Source organism: Camponotus vicinus, unplaced genomic scaffold, assembly GCF_025532165.1.
Source record: "Camponotus vicinus isolate PSW18456_S1 unplaced genomic scaffold, iyCamVici1.0 SCAF_2, whole genome shotgun sequence".
Lineage (NCBI taxonomy): Eukaryota > Metazoa > Arthropoda > Insecta > Hymenoptera > Formicidae > Camponotus > Camponotus vicinus.
In genome coordinates, this window is record NW_028141956.1 from 11,350,526 (window position 1) to 11,373,698 (window position 23,173).

At 28.1% G+C, this 23,173-nt stretch overlaps 1 protein-coding gene across 1 annotated transcript; it reads right to left on the reverse strand.

The window, feature by feature from the left end:
* Positions 1 to 11,235: 11,235 nt before the first annotated feature.
* LOC145967026 (uncharacterized) lies at positions 11,236 to 14,642 on the reverse strand. The gene is made up of 2 exons (XM_083091608.1): positions 14,369 to 14,642; positions 11,236 to 14,280 (listed from the first exon to the last, which is right to left on the reverse strand). The coding sequence occupies exons 1-2, from the start codon at positions 14,543 to 14,545 to the stop codon at positions 12,622 to 12,624; spliced, it is 1,836 nt and encodes a 611-aa protein (XP_082947734.1). The 5' UTR covers positions 14,546 to 14,642; the 3' UTR covers positions 11,236 to 12,621.
* Between the last annotated feature and the right edge of the window lie 8,531 nt (positions 14,643 to 23,173).

Here is a 23,173-nt window from a genome sequence, read left to right on the forward strand (position 1 = left end):
CTTCCGGAACTGGCCGTTCTTTCTAAAAAAAAAATAACAAATTGACATTAGAAAGATTTGAGATAAGATCCCATAATCTCCATATTTTTAACATCGATTGTAGATCTGAATAATCATGTTCATTCATTAGATTTTTTATACAATACAATGGTACTGTCTTTTCCATTAAACTTAGCCATCAAAGGCACAAAAAAACAGATATAATATTATTACTAAAAATATTAAAATTTTATTTAACGGATTTTTATTACTGTTTTAAAATTAATTTAAAAATCAATTTTTTATATTTAATCATAAAATTTTAACATGTTCCTATGGGCTTGTTTTTTTTCTATTATTAACGATATCTGTAGAATATAGAATTCAAAGTACTTAAAAGATTGTCTCTTTTATTCTACCTTTTTATGTCAGATACGTAAATAACGTAGTCTTAGCAATTCCTTTTATCTTGCACTTTTAACATTTTTTATTGCAAAAACCAGTTTACGATGGAAATGGACTCTGATAAAAAGTTAAGCTTTTTAAATCACACTTATATTATTCTGTGTGACATATATTCAGAAATCGATTGATACTACAAATAAATTTCATTCGGTAAATACTTGAATTTTTTCTTTCCACATCCAATATGTTAAAAAAATAATACAATCATAAATTTGGTTAAGAGGAAGAGAGGAAGAGAGAGAGAGAGAGAGAGAGAGAGAGAGAGAGTTTCTTCCTATTTCATTTAAAATATCATTAAAAAAATAGAATTTATTAAACAAAATTAGAAAAAATTATGAAAAGTGGATTGGTAGATCAAAATCAATAACAACTTTTTCAAACAGCTAATATAATATATGTAGAAAAATACATATTGCGTTTTTCTATATTGAATGCTCGGTCAAACGTCTTTATATCTCTTTTTAAAATAATAATAATTAATATGTTATTCATGATCATTTAATATTAAAATTGATTCTTTATTTAAATTTTATTTTTGCTCTTCAACGCTTATTTTCGCTCTTCAACGTTTATATTAGCCTTTTGAAAAAGTTTTTATAGAATTTATTATCGATATTCTACAAAAAAATTGATACTCTTTTCATTCATAATAATTTTTGGGTCAATTTAATGTCAGACATTGGTTTTTTATCATAAAATTAAGAAGAGAATATTATTTAAAATAGTTCTGATTCTCAAAATTTTAAATCTTTCTTTCTAATTTTTTACATCAAATTTATATTTGCAAGAACTTTAACTCAATTATCGATTAAAAATACAATACCTATTTTTGATTATAGATCTAAATAAATTAAAGTTCTAAATAAATTAAAATTTAAAATTTATAAAAGTACATAAAGATTTGGCGCCTTCTCATTCTTAGAACAATGTAATTTAAAATATCAATTGTTTGTAATTTATGGTGGCTCAAATGAATTTGATGGACCAAATCAAAGGGCATAAAAATTTGTATTTTAAAATATAGAAACTATATAACAAGGAACAATATAATACGATTTAAAATATAATGATTTGGTATAACTGTAATGACTATAGGATCATGATTTTCAATGAAATAATTTCTAGATGATCAACATTGCTATTTTAAGAGATTCATTTAGAAGATTCATTTAGGCTTTATATTAAAAGACAAGATTTAATTTTAATAGAATGGTACAAACTCCTTATATTCCTCTTATTTTTCTATCATAGATAAACTTATTGTTAAAATTTAAATACTACTGCTTTACCTGATATATTGACTGACAAGTTTGTTTTTATTTTAATGGCTGTGACTTCTGTGGTTTTGGTTACTTGTCATTTCACATTAATTCATTATAACCGAGTCCATCTCTATGTTTAAACAGTTATGTCAACGAACTTTATGACTTATAGTCAACAACTTTTATGACTTTAAAAGTCTTTGTAATATAATTTATATAAGATCTAGCTATCGATGATTATGATAGTAAATTTAGAGAATTTTGCTTATATTATATTTTTATATTTTATATATTTTATCTTTTATATTTTATATTTTATCTTATATATTTTTCTATTACCACATATATTACAGAACAAAGAAATAATAATTTATTGAGCTCTTTGTCTTTATTTTCGAAAAAATAGCATGATAATTGATGATTAATATTAGAGTGTAAATTAAAGGAATCTTCTTCAGCTAGAGTACTTTTTACGCACTGCCTATTACTTTGTAATGTAAATTCTATTACGTTATATTTATATTGTTTATTTAATTTTATTTTTAATTCATATTAAAAGAATTCAAGTCAAAATCAAAATGCATACATTTATAATTTTTTTCTTAAATTATATCTACAATTTTATCTAATTATATTTATAATTTTATGGATGGATAACTGCATTTGATTCTTTCTAATGTTTATTTTATTATTTTATTTATTCTTATCATCAAAGTCTTGATCTTTTCCTCTATATTGACAGACATCTGACTGGTTGGTCGAAGGTGAACCTGATGAATAAGATATTTATATTTGATCTATCGCAATTCCGACAATGTACCGCGATTTTTCTCTGAAGGAGATGGCTGTTGCGCGATTCCGTGTTTTACAACCTCGCACGTGAAACATGCGGAGCGTTGCCGCATAATAATGTCTCGCTGAAACATTATATAACGAGAGAAATGGAAATAGATGACTTAAAATAATAATCAGCCTTCACATAGTGAATTTTATGATGACAAATGAGACAAAAGATGATTATGCTCAAAGAGAGAGATCCTCTCAATTTCATTGTCTCTCGTAATTAAAATAGTATGACACTGATCCGACGATATTGTTGCACAAGAAATACACTCGAACCGGGAAAGCAATTATCATATCCGATGTCATCAAAACGGATGTTAAAAGATGATTGTCTAGTAATCAAGCTGAAAATTGTCGGGTCGCATTCGCATGTGCGGAGAACTTCGCTGGCAGCGAAGCGAATGAAACTGCCACGACTGTTGACATACACACATATGATGTCTGTACATCACTGCAACTTTAATGAATTGTTAAAATGATTGTCTCGGATAAACGTTTCGTTCCTGACAAACAGGAAATGTAATTCTTCGGTACAATCGGGTAATTTTACTCACCAAAATTGCTATAATAAACTAATTATTTTCAAGAACATGTAGAATGTTCGATGAAATATTCAAGGAAGTGGAGTAACGGGGCGAATTGGAAGTGTGCGATGTAACGTAGTTTTGCGGCGTTACAGAACGAACGTAACTTCTGACCAGTTGCATCATCGATGTATACGTAAGAGTCAACCATAAGAGATACTTTTTATCATAAAGAGACGTAACATTATGTGCGTGCACAAAGCAAAAATTTTAACATTGATTGATATGTTTCTAAATTACGTGAAAAGATTATAAAAGCGGTATAATTAAAAAAAAAGAATAGATTATAAGAGATGATAGGAGAAAGGAGTGTAGGAAATCTTATTTATTAGAATATATTCGCAAATGTTGATTCAAAATCAATTTATATAAAATATTTGATTCACTTTTGCATTTGTTTGTCACATTGTAACATAATATTAAAGCAAATAATTATTATAAGCAATTAATTATAATATATGCAACAAATATTTAAAATAATATACAAGATACTTTAAAATTATCACCTAGAGGTTTTATACTACTTTTAACGCTAAATTAATTACTTTTATTTACTTACCAACTTTTATTTAAAGAAATATTTCTTCAAATGTTATCAATTGTAGTACAATATAAATAATATTTAAATTATTTATTTGTAAATATATGAAAAATATAAATAGTAAGTATATATAAAAAAGTAAATGTGTATATGTAAAAAGTTACGTAATAATAAATAAAAGTACAACTACTTAACCAATTTAATTTTTGTTCGTAATCTAAATTTTTTTTTATATGTAATAATTATAAATTATAAATACAGTGACAAAAGCAATATACGGTCCGGATGATAACAAAACGCAATAAAAAAGAAAGGCTAAAAGACCGTGGCGCAAGATGTTAGAGCGTAAAAAATAGAAGTAATAATAAAAGATTCTAAGTAAGAGACATAATATATTAATACTCAGTTAGATATAAAAATACATACGTACGTTTCGATCTTTTCAAGATCCTTTTCAATGTTCAAGAAGTTGTTAGAAAATAAACAAAATTAAAATTTAAAATAATAATAACAGAGCGCGATTAAATAAGGACAAGCGCGATAGGAAACAAATAGACATTGTGTACAATAATAACGGTCGCAAAATTTAAAACGCTAACAATTGATGTGACGAATGAAAGCGCATAGACAGTTAGCAAACTAAAAAACTAATAATGTCTGGCCATAGGTTAAATTTTCTGAAAAAAAAGCCAACGCTCACCTCTTCATCAGAAAAAAGACGCAATAAAACCGCATACGTGTAAACTATTCTTCATAAATTTGTATTGTGTGACGATCCCCCGATGAAAAAAGTCTCAAAATTTTTTCAAATAAGTCCTGAAGTCATAAGGATAAAATTGAGCCTGGTCAAAAAATTTTTTAAAAAAATCCAGGGGATTTAATTGGGAGAACACGATAATCCTAGATGAAGAACCTTTTTATAGGAAAAGACTTGTTTCTGAGATGCTTCATATTAGCTAGCAAAAAAATGGGTTAAATTTACAAAATGATACCTCATTATTAGATGACTCTTACCTCCCTATTATTGAAAAATGTCTTGCTTTTTCAAAGTCTCCCGCTCCTTTGCCTCCTACTTCCTAAGTTCCCTTTCCCCTTCTCTTCACCCTTATTTTCCCTGTCTTCCCCCCTCCCTTCTTCCTATTCCTTCTTCACATTTTGTCAGTTATAGTTCAGTCTTTTCACGATCGCAATCCTTCACCTTTAGACATGGTTTACCTTGGTTTATCTCGATTCTCTGTTTTCCATCTTTGTAAGTATCTAGCTTAGACTCTCGATTTCGCTCTAAATTTTTTCCCATGTCTTTTGCATAATACTATGTACATTATTCGCTTTTATAACTAATGTTCATTATTTGCTTTTATAACTAATGTTTTCATTTTTGTTAACGGTTTTTTTGTGATATGAAATTGCTAGCTTCTTATTACTTTTATGCGTGACATGTGTTTCTTTGTTTCTTGATATGTATTGCTTTCTTTCCTTTTTTTGTATTTTTTACATAGGCATCCACTTCGTTCATCGATTAAAGGATTCAATTTGTTTCTGCCGGCTCTTTTGTGGATCTTCTACCCAGAGAGACTACTGGATTTTTAAAAAAAATTTTTTGATCAGGCTCAATTTTATCCTTATGACTTCAGGACTTATTTGAAAAAATTTTGGAACTTTTTTCGTCAGGGGATCGTCACACAATACAAATTTATGAAGAATAGTTTTCACGTATGCGGTTTTATTGCATCTTTTTTCTGATGAAGAGCGTTGGCCCTTTTTTCAGAAAATTTAGCCTTTAGGCCAGACATTATTAGTTTTTTAGTTTGTTAACTGTCTATACGCTTTCGTTCATCACATCAATTGTTAGCGTTTTAAATTTTGCGACCGTTATTATTGTACACAATGTCTATTTGTTTCCTATCGCGCTTGTTCTTGTTTAATCGCGTTCTGTTATTATTATTTTAAATTTTAATTTTGTTTATTTTCTAACGACTTCTTGAACATTGAAAAGGATCTTGAAAAGATCGAAACGTACGTATGTATTTTTATATCTAACTGAGTATTAATATATAATTTAATAATTAGAGATTTGGCTCAAGTAAAAAATTAAAAAGAAAATGGCATAAGAGCCAACGCGCGGTAGTTGCAGCGCAGAGAAGCAACAACACTTCTTCCTTTTTTCAATATAAGTTTATTAAAAAACACATTATAATAACAAAAAGCGAACGTTTTGGATCATCTTTTGATCCTTCTTCAGCGCGATGTTAACAATATATATTACAGATAGTGACGTGATAATATATAATTTATGTCTCTTAGAGTCTTTTATTATTACTTCTATTTTTTACGCTCTAACATCTTGCGCCACGGTCTTTTAGACTTTCTTTTTTATTGCGTTTTGTTATAAATTATAAAATAAAAAAATTTGACAAAATATAGTTTTAAAGGATTTAAATAGCAAATTTGATGCATTTTTTCGAATAAGTTTTATTACAATACATAGTTTATTACAACTCACAGTTTTATTTTATAAATGGATTATATAAAAGGAAAATACATATACATGTTCTTCTTGATAATAACGTAGCGCAGTGTAATGCTTATCATTTGAGCATTACGTATCATTACAATGGTTTATACATACGCAATGACCGCAGTGCTCGCTTATAAATCGTCATAAATTCAAGTAATTACAAAAAGAAAGTTGGCGAAATCCGAGACTATTACGTATGTTGGGAGTTCTAATCAATGTAAGTTCATGTAACCGTGCATAACAGATGATTACGCGTTTCATCACATATTATACTAAATGATTATTATACTAAGCGATTATTATACTAAACGATAAATTACACATAATCTCCAATAAAAGCTACCGCTCGTTTTTAATCCGGGAGCAATACATACGAAAATTTTATCACGTGTTTAGAGTAACGGATCGTAACTATGAATTACATACAAGTTGGCTTTTATCAACATTAAAAAGTCATACTTTTCCATTAATTAAAAAAAGTACCTTACATCAAATAATAATACTAGAATAATATCTAATCTAGAAGATCTAATTAAGCAATGCGAGGGGAGAGACGCATTCCATACATTTATAAAACATAGAAAATATTTTGCTTATATATAAAACAGGAATTACCTGCAGAGAAACTTAAGATTATTACAATTTTTATAACCTAGAATATATAGAAAAAATATTATTTAATAGGATATTATAGTCCTAATACAATAATTTTATCAGTCTCATTGGTTTGAAAGCAATTATATACGATCTTCTTATTGTTTATCAGTTACGTGAATAGGTCTTATATACTTTCTAGCCGATATTACTTTCTCTATCAAATCTCGTTTAATAAAATCGATTTATTTTTTGAGTAAAGTTAATTCAATATTTTATATTAATGCATTTTTCTAAATCGTTTTCGCTCAAAGATTCGTAGGAAATAATTTTAAAATCGATATTTGTGTCGGCAAAAGAATATTTTATTGCATTTATTTTTTCGTCTTAGATGTATATTACGCATCGAATCATCCATCTGTTTGATAAAACTGATCAATGACTGATCGTAGTATATCATTTTTTTAGAATTCTTATGATGATCGCTTGTTCTTCCTTTAAATTCTCTGTTATAATCAAGCAGAAAAGAAAATTATTTTTTTCAAGTAATTTTTTTTTTGTAATTTAATATAATTTGTCGACATGTCTATCATCGATAAGAATTAATATTTTGAAAGAAATTTTAAATCCTATTGAAAAATCTTGCTATATCAAAGTTTATCCCAAAGTTTATCAAAAATCTGTTTTTCCGATAATAATAGTTATAAAAGTATTATTTTTATGATTTTGATTTTAATGCGTCATAAGTAACAGTTCGAAAATAAGGTTCAATTATACATAAGAAATATAATAAAAATAATAAAAATAATAATAAAATAATAATAATAAATGAAAAAATGTAAAAATCTATTAAAGACTTTTCTATCATTTTTGACGAATGTTTTGAAGCAAATCGATGAATTTCTTGTTTCGCATACTCAGTATAGTCCAATTTCTTGTTACATTCATTGGCTTGTTTCATTTTCGGTTCTAGAACAATAAAATGATTTTCTTTCTTTGTATTTTGATAATTCTTCTGCTTCTTGCCATGTTTGTTTTTACTTATATGATCATTTTTTTCAAGCTTTTGTTTCGTAAGAATCGGATTTACAATATCCTCGTTTGTTTTGAAGGATTTCTGATTAAAAACAGATTTTAATGTACTTTTCTGCTTGCACAGAACAGTGTTCGGCACAATTAGAAACACATGATGATTTCTAGAAATTGCTGAAATCAATTTTTGTAAGTCGTCGTATTCTTCAAAATCGTCTACTTTTAAAGTTTTTGCTTGATTATCTACAGATGTCGCATCGCAAATGTGTTCTGTCGAATTTATGAATATGAATGATGCAGCGTCGTCATCATCTGTTAAATTTGTAGATGTGCATGATTTCGTATCATCAGTATCTCCCATTGAATCCGTTTCTATGGATGAGGATGTTGTTATATCTTCCGTTGAATCCGTGGATGTTTCATACAGATGTTCCGTCATATTCATGAATGTGGATGACGATACTGTATAAATATTCTAGTTAAATCCGTGAATAGGGATAGTATTATATAAAAAATATAGTGTGTCGATATCGATTCCAGTGAATTTATTATATAGTATAGTCGCGAATTTATTATATATTATATTTTATATATATATTATATTATCATATAGGCGATATCTTTCCGCTGGATCTGGATATGGATAATATCGTATCGTAGATGTCTCTTAAATTTGTAGATGCGGATAATGTATCATGTGAATATATTCTTTTGAATCCGTGAATGTGAGTGATGTCTTATAATCGATATCGCGCGTAAGATTTTCATATATTTTACTTGGTTGTCTATAGACTTAAGTACAAATGTGAACCGTTGATATTAAGATGCTCTCAAGATTCTCCGGAATTGTTAAGTCGTTATATTTTCTTGTCGATTTGTGTTAGCAAATTCGATAACCTTATCTAGTTTCTGATAGATTCTACAAATGAAATAATTCTTGGTTAATGTGATTTGATATCTTATATTTTACACAATAGCATTTTCCTCTCTATGAATTAACATGATATGTTGAATAACAAAAATAAGTCAAATGATAACAATATGATATAATGACAAATATAAAATAATTCTAATCTTCTTAATCTTATTTGCATGAATTATTAAAAACGAATAAATAGACTTTGTTAATAAAATTATTAAATTTTAACATGCGATTGATATTAAGATCATAATAATTTTTATCGAAAGATTTAATACCAGTAGCGAATTCAATTGCAGCTAGCTGCTTGTATTTAAGTTGCGTAAATATAAAAATTTATGCAAACCTCTTCAATTTACTTTGTGAATGGAAACTAAATATCTGCAATGATTTCTTGTTCAATTTGGAAATATCGAAGATTCAATCAAATTGTTTTTCTATAATACTGAACTGGATCTGAAAAATTCTTTTTTGTGGAAAGAAAATCGATTTTAATAATAATCCATAAAAGTTGTAATGATATGATTACATTTTGTTTACAATTAGTCCATTTCCACGAATCGTAGCATATATTTAAGAGATTTTTCATATATTTAAGGAGGAATCAAAGATTTTATTTGATATTTGTCTATTTTTAATGTATACAACTAATACAGCTTACAATAACAAAAGCAAAGATGCTTCAAAATCATGATGTTAATACGAATAAATATATAATTATGTTAATTTCTTAATAACCCTTTAATCATTTGTTTGTATAACAATTGTGAACATTTTATGTTTCAAAATTATTATTAATAAAAAAAATTTATCTTTAATTCTGCTATCAATTTTTATCATCAATTTTAGTTTTAGAATAACTTTCCAGAAAAATATAAACTATTCAAAAGCATTAGAAAATCTACTTCCGAGACATTTCTTATGCTAATGCCAAATAATTCGTGATATATACGTATTTACGATTTGTTTATGATTGGAGAATAATGTAGTAGAAACATTTGTGAAATTCAACTAATTCTTTTTTTATATCATTAACGAATCGCGAATAAACGCATAATTAGGCGTTAACATTACATTTTATATTTTTTTCCTTTTCTTTTTAAAACGTGATTGTACTTTTTTGCCCTGTTTCAGATGCAAACATGTAATTATGAGCATTAAAAAAATTGTAATGCATAGTCATATGGATGTTAAGAAATCAAAATTTTGTTAGCATAGAATACAACTAAATTATGATTATTAAAAATCATGTTAAAAGGAAAAATATGTCAAACATTTTTTATGAAAAAAATATTAGAAACGATTAAACGGAATCACTGAAACTCACCGCAATATTTGCTGTTTTCTTTAGCGTGATGCTACCACGCTGAAGCACGTGCTCGCAATCGAGTTCACCAAAGATCCGAGTTTATTCGTTTCTCCTTTATGCAACACTGTTATATTTTGTTTGATGATATCTTAATGTTCTTGTAAAATAATTTTATCTTTGTTCATTAAATGTTAAACAAAGACAAATAATATTTAAAAATGTTGCGATTTGCGATCACCAAGTGAAACGTAGCCTAACTGAGTCGGGTTCGATTCCGATGCTTCTAGCTTACGGGACGATCTTTGTTCCACGGGTGCTGACGAGCGAAAGCGGAGCGTTTTTGTCGACACGACGGGCACCGATTTTTTTGATACGAATAGAAATATACTTTGTGATACGAATAGAAATATAGTAGGAGATATTCAGGTAGGAATAGAAAAGTCACTATTATGGTGATGCAAACTTGCATGCCGTTTTGCTATTGGTTATCATAGTGAATGCAAAAATTTTCAAGTTGGATATAGGAATTTTGTTTGCACTAAAAATATTTTTCGAAGATAATGCATTATTCTTATTATATTATTCTTATTATTTTGTACGTTTGGAAAGTAAGGCATATCAAACTGTCTTTGTCGTTTGTAAAATTATTTTAACGAATCAGCATTTGCATTGTGTACCGTAATAATATTATAAGGAGAGAGATAGAGACTTGCAATATGTACATTAAATGTAAGAAATCATAAAATGTAAGATGATATAAAATTGTCCATTTGTTATATGCGATAATTTTAAAGCACACTATATAATGTTACTTTTTGTTTAAGTTTCTATAAAAGAAAAAATTTTTAAATTTATCGATACGTTACGCTTGCAATTGATTACGGTTAATGACACATACGTGATATTTTTCGAAATAAAGGCGGTAGTATAAATATTATGTTGTGCTGATTGCGCAACATAAAATATTATGCTATATTTTATTTTTTAATGTGATTATCCCTGATAGAAATTAAATGCAGTTTTTAATTGGTTATTGTGCAGATTGGTATTTGCTGAATTTTTTCGAGTAATTGCAAAACTGTTTAACATCCCAATCAAGATGTAATGTTTTTTGTGCAGTTACACAAAATCTAAATTCAGGTATTTTGCAGTAAATGAACAATAAATAATACTAACGATAAATCTTGTAAAGATTTTATTCACATATTATACAGTAAAATTGCTTTTTATAATTTTGCCCAGTTGTTACGCAAGTATTCTTGTATATAAAAAAGAATCAGCAATACTAGGTAGTAACGGGCCCAATATTCAGTCAAACTGAATGAATTTCTATCAGGGATGCAGGAGTACTAAAATATTTTCCCGACTAATCCTATATAGAGATAACTCAGGTATGCGTGCATTCTACAGATCCGTTACATATCTGTCTCCTGCGGAGCAACGTATTTTCAATCTGTATCATGCTTTGTTTCCTTTTTCGCTCTTCGTCCTAGACAATTCGTTTCACTTAAAATACACTACTCAAAGAAAAATAAGGAATACTTTTTTGTACCTTAACGATTAGGTTCTTTTCAAATCTGAAACTCGTCGAAAAATCATCGTAAACAAAAAATTAAAAAAGCATTTTGAAGCTTGAAGTTTCAACTTTAACGCGCAGTTGATGTTTTTTAAAAATTTTTTTATCTTCCTTATTCTGCACCTTAAGAAAAAACACTGTATTTCGCGTTGTTTCTATACGTGTCTCGTACATACTAATATCGATATACATACTTTTCTTTTCTTTCTTTAAGAAATACGGTTGAACCGCTTGCACCAAAAAGGCCGGTACAATCATTCTATTAAATTAAATAATAAATTATATAAAAAGATAAAATTTAATGAAGAATAAATTCTTGGCTCACGTACGTGCGCGCTTCGCGTGTGCACGTATGACGTCACACATATATATCGGGACACCATTTCTGCCGGTGCGTGTACATACGCAATGACTGTGATCGCTCGTTTATAAATCGTCATAAATCCATATATTATTAAAAAATACAACTTAGCAAAGTCCGGTATATTACGTATGTCGGGAGCTCTGATCAATATGAGTTTGTTTAATCGTACAGTGTAACAATGCGCTAAATATGCGTTTTTCCAGACGTACACTAAACAATACATCACATATTATCTTTTGCACAAATCATCGCTCGTTTTACAATGTGAAAGTAATGTATACAAAAATTTCTTTACGCGTTCACATTGACATCTCATATGCAGATTGACTTGCAATATGAAATTGAAAGAGTTTTATTCTTTCTTATAAATTATTAAAATTATTTTTGACTTAAAAGCTATACAGGAATAATGAACAATGGCGATCTATTTAAATAACGCATAAACGCAATATGATATATTTATAAAGAATAAAAAAATACTTTCAATTATTTCTAGTCTTAAAATTATTACAATATAATCCATAATCGAGAATGCACGAAAAAATACCGTTTTTTATTTGACATTTGTCAGACACAATACACAATAATTTTTGCAGAGATTCGTCTTCTTTAAAGCAATAAACGATCTTTATTTTCTAGCAAAAACCATAGGCTTTTTCGCAATTGCCTACTATCAAATGTCGTTTAATATTATCGATCTGAATTTGAGATAATGTTTCTCTGACATTTTCTGCCACGTTTTTAATGTGTTTTTCTAAAGTTTCTTCGTTTAAAGGTTTGTAATAAAGAATTTTGATATTAATATTTGCTCGAATAAAAGTTTCTTTAAGTGTGTTTATAGCTTGATTTAAGTCTATATGTGTCAAATCGTCATCAATTTTAAAATCCGCTAATATAGTAACTTGCTGATCATGTGGATATACTCTCTGACACATTTCCGCAAAGTCTATGACCACTTTGGAATTTCTTAGTTTCAAATTCTCTAAAACAGTAAAGCTCGGATACAAACTTACACGTTCGTTACCGCTTCTTCTGGCAAATTTGTTTCTTATAATATCTATTGTATATGATTTATCGAAGCTTGCATTACTGATGAGAGCTACTACTTTTAAAAGAGGTGTATCTTGCTGAAGATATTCAGTCAAAACTCGTATGGTTTCGTCATGATCGAGTATCTCTTTCTCCAATTCTACAATATCAGGCGCAAAAATGTCAGCACATTTTTCATTTTGTTTTATATACGGAAGCCCAAAATTGAAATATAATAAAAGTAGAGATATAAATAGAAATGATATTAACAAGATTGTGAAACATAGCAAACATTTCCGATAAATTTCATTCTTCGTAACCTGAATATCTTCCGGTTTCTTATCTTTTCGAATCTTGGCGGTTATCATAATTAGTTTGGAAGGAATGATTTTTTCAATAATAATAGTTATGTTCGTTCGAAATAATATTAAAAAAAGAAAAATTATTGATTTAAATCGCGCGACTACAGAAGTCCGCTGTGCTAATTGTTTTTCAAACTTTGATTGCGATGTAAATTCTGTAGTATCCATTAATTCCTTATCGTCCGTAATTTTCGTTTCATTATCTGGTTGCGTAAATGAATTTGATGTATCATCGTAAATATTTGCCGTACATTCCTCCGCCTCCGTATATTTCATTTGATGGTCCGCAGATATAAATAGATTTAAAACAGATGCTATCTCATCAATTGTCTCTTTTTTTGTACCATGATTATCTTTCGATTCATTGTCGGTTTTTCTGCTTTCGATCGTAATGTCTGGAACAATACCTCGAATTTCTTGAATCTGAGTTTTGTGTTTTGCTATAAATTGTTTAAAATTTGTATTGCATTCACAAATTTTGGTGATATTATTTTCTATTTTCGAAACATCAGATTTTAGATTGCAAATAATGTTTCGAATTTCAATATTAAATAATTTGATGATATATTTCATATTATAGGACGATTGTTTTATAATTTTATTAAATTTCTTAATAATGAATCTATATCTTTCCAATTGAAATGTTGCAGATTCTAAAGTGTTACAAAATTCTGTGTAAGCAGTAATGAATGATAAAAAATGTCCCTTATATGCATTAACAAATTCGAAATAAGATAGTTTCACAAAGGACAATTCCGTAGAGTTCGATTTCGAAGGAAATGGTTTTACAGATGATGAGTCCATAGAAGATGATTCCATAGATGATTCCAGGGAGTTTATTATTTCGACTGTAGATGATTCCATTATTTCAATAATTGCATCATAGTCCGCACATATGTGGCCCTATTTTTTAAAATAAAAAGACACTGATTAATGACTTGTTATCTTATTTTGTTATCTTATTTTTTTAATTTCATGTGTTACGTCTTACCGACTTCGGGAATCCTTCCTTCCGATGACTGTTTAATTCGCCTATCATGATTGTAGCGTAAAAGAATGTTAGACGCGAATTTAATATTGAAATTCGAAACATTATTTGCAATCTAAAAAATCTGATGTTTCGAAAATAGAAAATAATATCACCAAAATTTGTGAATGCAATACACATTTTAAACAATTTATAACAAAACACAAAACTCAGATTCAAGAAATTCGAGGTATTGTTCCAGACATTACGATCGAAAGCAGTAATTCGGTCGCTCCCTAGTACACACTATCAGGACTGACGAGACACTGAGAATCTTTCTTTCGAAAGATTGTAACAGCGCGCGCGATAAGAAAGATTAGGCGGTTAGGCTCACGTAACTAATCAGTGAACATTGGATCAGTGACCATCAGATATCTATGAGTAAAAACACTTAGAAAATAGTACCGATCATCTCAACAAATAATTCTCGTCACGTACCTATGATTTCGAAATTTATCAAGAATAATAAACTACTTGATTCCTAAAATATGAATGATATTAAGAAATAAATCTTATAGATTATAAATTAGGAAACTATTAATCAACCAGTAAACACTTAAAAGTAGTAAATCTTAAGAAATCGATGACGAATTGAGTCTAATCAATATTAAGAAACTGATTAGTCAATAATCGGGAAATCGATCCAAATTAAGAAATATGAAGAAATAATTGCATCAACTGAAAAGATGCGTACGTGACGAAAATTGTCTGAATCGGGTATAAAAAGGGGAAGCTCACAGCAAGAATCATCAGAAATCCGAGATCAGTAATCCGAGATCAGTAATCCGAGATCAGTAATCCGGGATCAGTAATCCGAGATCAGTAATCAGAAAGATCAGTCATCAATCAGTTGGCATCATCGGCCAGTTCAATCGGTCTTCGACAGTCCATCCTCAGTTTGCGTGACGCGGACATACACTTTCGGTCATCGAACAAACGTCACAAGCATCTCGTCACCCTCGATGCTAAAGACCAGGAGTGCATTGAGAGTCGCAACTCCATCACAACTAAAGTCTTTTATTGCAAAATCATAAGTCAATTTGATCTTTAAATTATTTCTTTTCCCTCTTCTCTTACTTTTAATTTTTATATTTCAAAAATCTGACGTTGACACTCTCAATGAAATTCTCCTTCTTCCCCTCCATCTTCTACACACATCCACAGTTAATCATGATTTGTTGCAAGTGAACAAAAATTATTGTAACCTCCAGTCAAGCATAAAAATAAAAATAGAGTCACTCCATATTCTGTTCGACTGATAACCTCCGCATTTATGTAACACCCGTGAGAAAGCACACATTATATATACACACTCACACACTCTCATCACACCAGATAATGCGCTATTGATTATAAAAATTTTTAATTATATCATTATTTTTTATGTTAAATTCAATCAGTTATTTTCATGAATAAAATTGATGTAAAATTTTGATTAAATTGATTTTGATTAAAATGATTAAATTTTTCTATTAATTAATTACCCCGCTCTCATTCCTAGTTGTTAAGATTCGCATTTGGTTCCGCCCCGAGTAAAAGGAATTAAATTCCCTTACCGAAAAGGGAACCACCGAGTGAATGTTCGAAACAGAGTAATAGCGACTCAAAGAGAGTTGTTTACCTGTATTCGGGCCTTAAAGTTCGTTTGACCCAAGTCGCTTACCTCCTATTGCGACTTTGGGAAATATATCTATGTTACGCCCTTCCTTCGACTCATCCTTCTCCGGGCCTGGACGTAACATACAATAAATTTTTTTTTTTAATCAATCTTTCGAAAGAAAGATTCTCAGTGTCTCGTCAATTCTGATAGTGTGTACTAGGGAACGACCGAATTACGCGTCTAACATTCTTTTACGCTACAACCATGACAGGCGAATTAAACAGTCATCGCGGAAGGAAGAATTCCCGAAGTCGGTAAGACGTAACACATGTATTAGTCCATTAATTGTCGCGTTTCATTAAATAAAATGTTCAAATTTTTTATTCTCTATTAAAAATATCTCTAAAAATTTTATTGTCGATGATAAAAATATTTGCAAATATTATTACGTGTGTAAATAGATATTTTGTTTTGCTTTTCCTCTAAAACAATTTAGGCTGTTATATAGAGAAATTGTTTTAATTGCAAAAATATTTATACTAAAAAATTATAAGTCTTCATTAAGAAAATAACACGCGGTGTTGTCTTATTTTAAGCAATTCTTAATGATTCACTCAATTTGTTAAAAAATAAAAAGTCAACAAATAAAATTTTGTTCATAAAAATATTAAAATTTAATATTATGTGAATTATGCAAAATTATATTCCATGTAATTCTAATCAGAGAATATAATACCTATCGTAATCTTTCGATATGGGAGCGGATGACAATTCTTCATCTATTTCGCCATAATTATCGATATTCAGATAAAAGTATAAATGAAATAATAAGTTATAAGCTATAATTATGAGCGGAAATATGTAATAAGAAGAGATAAAGTGTAACACTATATAATAAGATAAGATAAGATAAGAAAAATTAAAGTTTATATAAAGAAATGTAAATGAATGAGTGTATATATGTATAGTGTATAGGTATGTAAGCGAGTATGCTGGTATGGAAATAAATAGTACGCATGTATATATATATTATATATGTGAAAAGGTAAAAATATACAAGATATGAAGATATAAAAGCAGAAAATGTTAATAAGAAGTAGCGATTTAGATTTAAAAAATATGGATAGATGAATGTTTGAAATATTATAACCAAGTCCCTTCTTGGCAATAGCTGAAGAATAAAGAACTAACTACTAATGATCCACAAAAGTCGTAATGATATGATTACATTTTGTTTACAATTAGTCCATTTCCATGAATCGTAGCATATATTTAAGAAATTTTTAACCAAAGATTTTATTTGATATTTGTCTATTTTTAATGTATACAACTAATAATATAGCTTACAATAAAAGTAAAGATGCTCAAAATCGTGATGTTAATACGAATAAATATATAATTATGTTAATTTCTTAATAACCTTTTAATCATTTGATTGTATAACAATTGCTGCATTTTATGTTTCAAAATTATTATTAATAAAAAAATTTATCTTTAATTCTGCTATCAATTTTTATCTTCAACTTTAGTTTTAGAATAACTTTCCAGAAAAATATAAACTATTCAAAAGCATTAGAAAATCTACTTCCGAGACACTTCTTATGCTAATGCCAAATAATTCGTGATATATACGTATTTGCGATTCGTTTATGATTGGAGAATAATGTAATAGAAACATTTGTGAAATTCAACTAATTCTTTTTTTATATCATTAACGAATTGTGAATAAACGCATAATCAGGTGTTAATATTTTCTTTCTTCTCTTTTTAAAACGTGATTGTACTCTTTTGTCCTGTTTCAGATGCAAACATGTAATTATGAGCATTAAAAAAATTGTAATACAATCATGTGGACGTCAAGAAATCGAAATTTTGTTAGTATAGAATACAACTAAATTATGATTATTAAAAATCATGTTAAAAGGAAAAATATGTCAAACATTTTTTTATGAAAAAATATTAGAAACGATTAAACGAAATCACTGAAACTCACCGCAATATTTGCTGTTTTCTTTAGCGTGATGCTACTATGCTGAAAGCACGTGCTCGCAGTCGAGTTCACCAAAGATCGGAGTTCATTCATTCCTCCTTTTTGCAACACTGTTAAGACTATATTTTGTTTGATGATCTTTCAATGCTCTTGTAAAATAACTTTATCTTTGTTCATTAAATGTTAAACAAAGACAAATAATGTTTAAGAGTGTTGCGATTTGCAATCACCAAGTGAAACGTAGCCTAATCGAATCGGGTTTGATTCCGATGCTATACGGGATGGTCTTTGTACCATGGGTGCCGAAAGCGAAGCGTTTTTTTCGACACGACGGGCACCGATTCTTTGTGATACAAATGGAAATATAGTAGGAGATATTCAGGTAGGAATAGAGAAGTTACTGGGTCTGTTTTTTTAGCTGCACTGCTACACTAGTGCAATAAGTTAGAAAGAGACAAACATACTTTCTTTCACTCTAACTAATTGCACTAGTGCAGCAATGCAGCTAAAAAGAACAGGCCCTATTATGGTGATGCAAACTTGCGTGCCGTTTTGCTATTGGTTATCATGGTGAATGCAAAAATTTTCAAGTTGGATATAGGAGTTGTTTGCACTAAAAATGTTTTTTGAAGATAATGCATTATTTTTATTATATTATTCTTATTATTTTGTACGTTATGTTTTGAAAGTAAGGCATATCAAACTGTCTCTGTCGTTTGTAAAATTATTTTAACGAATCGGCATTTGCCTTGTGTACCGTATTAATATTATAAGAGACTTGCAATATGTAGGGGAGATCAGGATCAAAAGTAACATTTTTTGTATTATAGATCTAATTAATTATCGTTAGAGATATAACAAAAAAGATTATATGTTAAAAAACTCCATTCATTGTTCTATTATTATACCTATGTTTCAATCTCAAATGATAAATATTTAAAGAGCTACTATAGCTTTTCGCAGGTACGTTGATTGTTACTTTTATCCTGGGGGCTTGGGACGAAAGTAACATAGTTTGGGAATAAAAGTACCAGTTCTTATTTTCGGGAAAATAAAATAAATATGACTTTTTTCAATTTAAGACAACTTTTATTATAATCTTTTATTAAGCAAGATAACTTTTATTATAATTTTTTTTGTGTTATATTATATTAAAATAAAAAATATTTATTTTTATTATCTTTGAAAAACTTAAAAGAAATAATCTTTGTTAAGCAAAATAATTATAAGTAATATCATAAAATAATTATACTTAATATCACACCAGTTTTGTACTTTTTTAAGTCTAAATAATAGTTTAATTCTAAATAATAGTGTAAAAATTGGGTAATTATTTACTTATACGGACCACCTCCCGATTTCAATAATTCTCACATATATCATCACTCTAAGTAATGTTGTGAAGATTTTAGTCGGCGGTATATTCAAGATATAGTATATTCAAGATTCCTTTAAACAAATTTTACAAAACGTATAACTTTTAATATTTATTTAATAGGTAGAAATGGACTTCATCTCAATTTGTATTTAAAATATTTAAAAATGAAAAGTTATTCGATAAATTAAACTGTCAAGTAATATATGACGTAATATAATAACAAAAATGTGTCTCTGCATAGATAAATGTAGTTAAAATAATTATCAAGGAGAGAACACAAATAATTTACGTTGTGAAACATTGCAAACAATATTTATAATTGTTGATGTACTTGATGTTGATATATATACACTTGATTTCTTGATATAAAACATCGGACATTTCAAAAAAGCTCTTCAGCGACTATAAATTTGCATCCGTTCATATTGTTCAAATATTACTACATTAAATATAATAGTTTAATAGTTTTTTATACAAACTTTATATAAAATAAAATATATATATTATAAATTAGTTGTCTTGTAATTTACAGACTTTTAATTTTCTGAAATCAACATTTTCAATAATGATTTTGTTTACAAAAAGTATTACTTTAAAAAATGCGAAAATTGAATTCTTTGAAATACTAAAAGTAAAAAGATTATCTTATTTTTCAAGAGACGCAAGGAAGAATAAAAAAAAAATCTTCCATTTTCTTTCAGTTACTAGTACATTTCAAATTACTCATTACAATACATGCATTAAACACGAACGTTTCGAATCATCTTTTGATCCATCTTCAGCGTGATATTAATATTATGCATTAAAAAATATTGAAAATTAATATGTGAGATTTTACAAATCATTTTGCAAACGATACGCAGATACAGTTATGTTGCATCTCGCAATAATCTGGCGACCATATTCTCTCGAATAATTCTAATCATTACACTACAGTATACTAATATCTAAAAAAAGAAGATAATGTTTTTTTTATTCTTCCTTACACTCCAATTACCGCGACTTACTAGTTCTTATTTGCCAATTTTTAATTAATTCTTAATTAATTTTTTAATTATTTGCATTCCATCAATCTTAATTTTATCGATATATTTCACCGATTTTTATCTATTCAGATGGTTCTGTTCTTTACATCTCTGATGGTACTATCTAGCATATAATCTATGTAGACCTGACGTAATAATATCTCGTTGAAATTTTATAAAGAAATAAATTTTATAATAAAAATAATATTAAAAAATCGAAATAAATGATTTTAAAAAATGATCAGTTAATTGTTTTTACATGTGAGTTTTATAACGAAAAATTGATAAGACAATTGTATATATTGATGTGTGTGTAAATGTGTATGTGTGCGTGTCTCTGTGTGTATGTGTGTGTAAAGTATATACATTCAAAACGATTTTATTATCATTTGCGGAAAAACTATCATAATTACCAATTAATTGAACGATATCTTTGCACAAAAATACGCTCGAACTAAAAAATAATTATCATTCGAACATAAAAAAATAAATGACTAGATAAACAAGCTGAAATTTGTCGTATTTGCAGTTGTTTTTAAATAATTTTCCTAACAAAACAGCGAATGAAAGTCTCGCAATTGTTAGCATAGAAAGATATATAGATACGTAAAATGATAATGTAATTGCAATTTTAATTAATCGTTACAACGATTGTTGATTAAATATTTCATTTCCAATAAACAAAAAGTAACGTGATTTTTCGATAGAAAAGCAAGTAATTGTACTCCAAATTACAAAAAATTTTCGAAAACATATCATTTTTGATAGAAATGAAATAAGACATTTAAAGAGATAAGGCAAGAAATAAGGCAAGAAATAAGGCAAGAACTAAAAGCCATAATACAACATAATTTTGCGACATTACAAAATGAACGCAAAATTCTGATCAGTTAGATTATTGCTGTATACATAAAAAATAAATAACATACGCTATTTATTATAAACAGACGTTATGTCAGTACATAAGAGTAAAGTAAAAGAGAAACAAATAAAATATAAAAAAATTATTTTTATGCAAACAATCAAAAGAAATCATACTTAATAAAATCATATATATAAATGCTGGTACAGATAAAATAATTTACATGAAATATTTAAATCATTTTTGTATTTATTAGTTGCAGCATTTAATATTGAATTATTATTAACTATACAATTAATTATCTAAAATTTTGTAATTTCGTATAACTTTTAACATCAAATTAATTACTATTTAGCAAGTTTTTAATATATTACAGAAGTAATAATTATAGAAGTAATAAAATTATAGAAGTATTTTCTTAAGCAAATATCATCATCTTATCGTACAATTAAAGTTTTATTTCAATAATTCATTCACATAAATAAGTGAAAATTACAAATAAAAGTACAAAACAGCAATTTCATGCAATCTAATTAAATTTCATCATTAAAACGTGCATAATAATTATAACAAATTAAAAATAAAAGATTTCGGCGATATATAGTTTTAAAGAATTAAATAAGTAAATAAAAGAATTAAGTAATTCAATGCGCTTTTGAAAAAAATTTGTATTTTAGAATAAGAATGTAATAAAGGTGTACACACACACACACACACGCGCGCGCGCACAAATATATTTTATATATATATATATATATATATATATATATATATAAAATGTATGTGTGTGTGCGTACACACACACACACACACACACACACACACACACACACACACACACACACACACACACACACACACACACACACACACACACACACACACACACACACACACACACACACACACACACACACACACACACACACACACACCACACACACACACACACACACACACACACACACACACACACACACACACACACACACACACACACACACACACACATCATACATATATATATATATATATATATATATATATATATATATATATATATATATATACAGGGTGAGCCATTTTAATTAACGCACGCAATTATTTCGGAAACAAAGCATTTTAGAGAAAAATGTTTCAGACAAAAGTTTTATGGTTTCAAGGGGGCCATAAGATGGTATCATTGGTTTGACACTGAAGAGTCATTTGAAGGTCACGTGAAGGTCACTTCAATTTTTTTAAATGGAACACCCTATATATTTTTACACACTCTTGTAGCTTATCTCGAGAGCTTTCCAAAACACTATAATTAAGTACCTTTTCGTTAAGTACTTTTTGAGTTATGAGGCTTGAAATAATTTCTTAATTTTACATAAACCGTAAAATATCTTGTAAAATATTCATTTTTCGATTATCTTACCTTAATACTTTTACGTACAAAATAATGAGAGGAATCAATTGGTGTAAAGAAAACACATAGTTGTTTTGAAGAAAAAATATGTAATTTGCAATTAACAATTCCATATTTTTTCTTAAAAACAACTATGTGTTTTCTTTAGACCAATTGATTCCTCTCATTATTTTGTACGTAAAAGTATTAAGGTAAGATAATCGAAAAATAAATATTTTACAAGATATTTTACGGTTTATGTAAAATTAAGAAATTATTTCAAGCCTCATAACTCAAAAAGTACTTAACGAAAAGGTACTTAATTATAGTGTTTTGGAAAGCTCTCGAGATAAGCTACAAGAGTGTGCAAAAATATATAGGGTGTTCCATTTAAAAAAATTGAAGTGACCTTCACGTGACCTTCAAATGACTCTTCAGTGTCAAACCAATGATACCATCTTATGGCCCCCTCAAAACCATAAAACTTTTGTCTGAAACATTTTTCTCTAAAATGCTTTGTTTCC

What these genes read in the sequence shown, in the direction of transcription:
- LOC145967026 (XM_083091608.1), bottom strand. Translation starts at nt 14,545, where the DNA reads ATGTGTATTGCATTCACAAATTTTGGTGATATTATTTTCTATTTTCGA. An exon ending in AGGAAGGATTCCCGAAGTCG is followed by an intron (nt 14,281 to 14,368) that starts GTAAGACGTAAC and finishes TTTAAAAAATAG; the next exon opens with GGCCACATATGTGCGGACTA.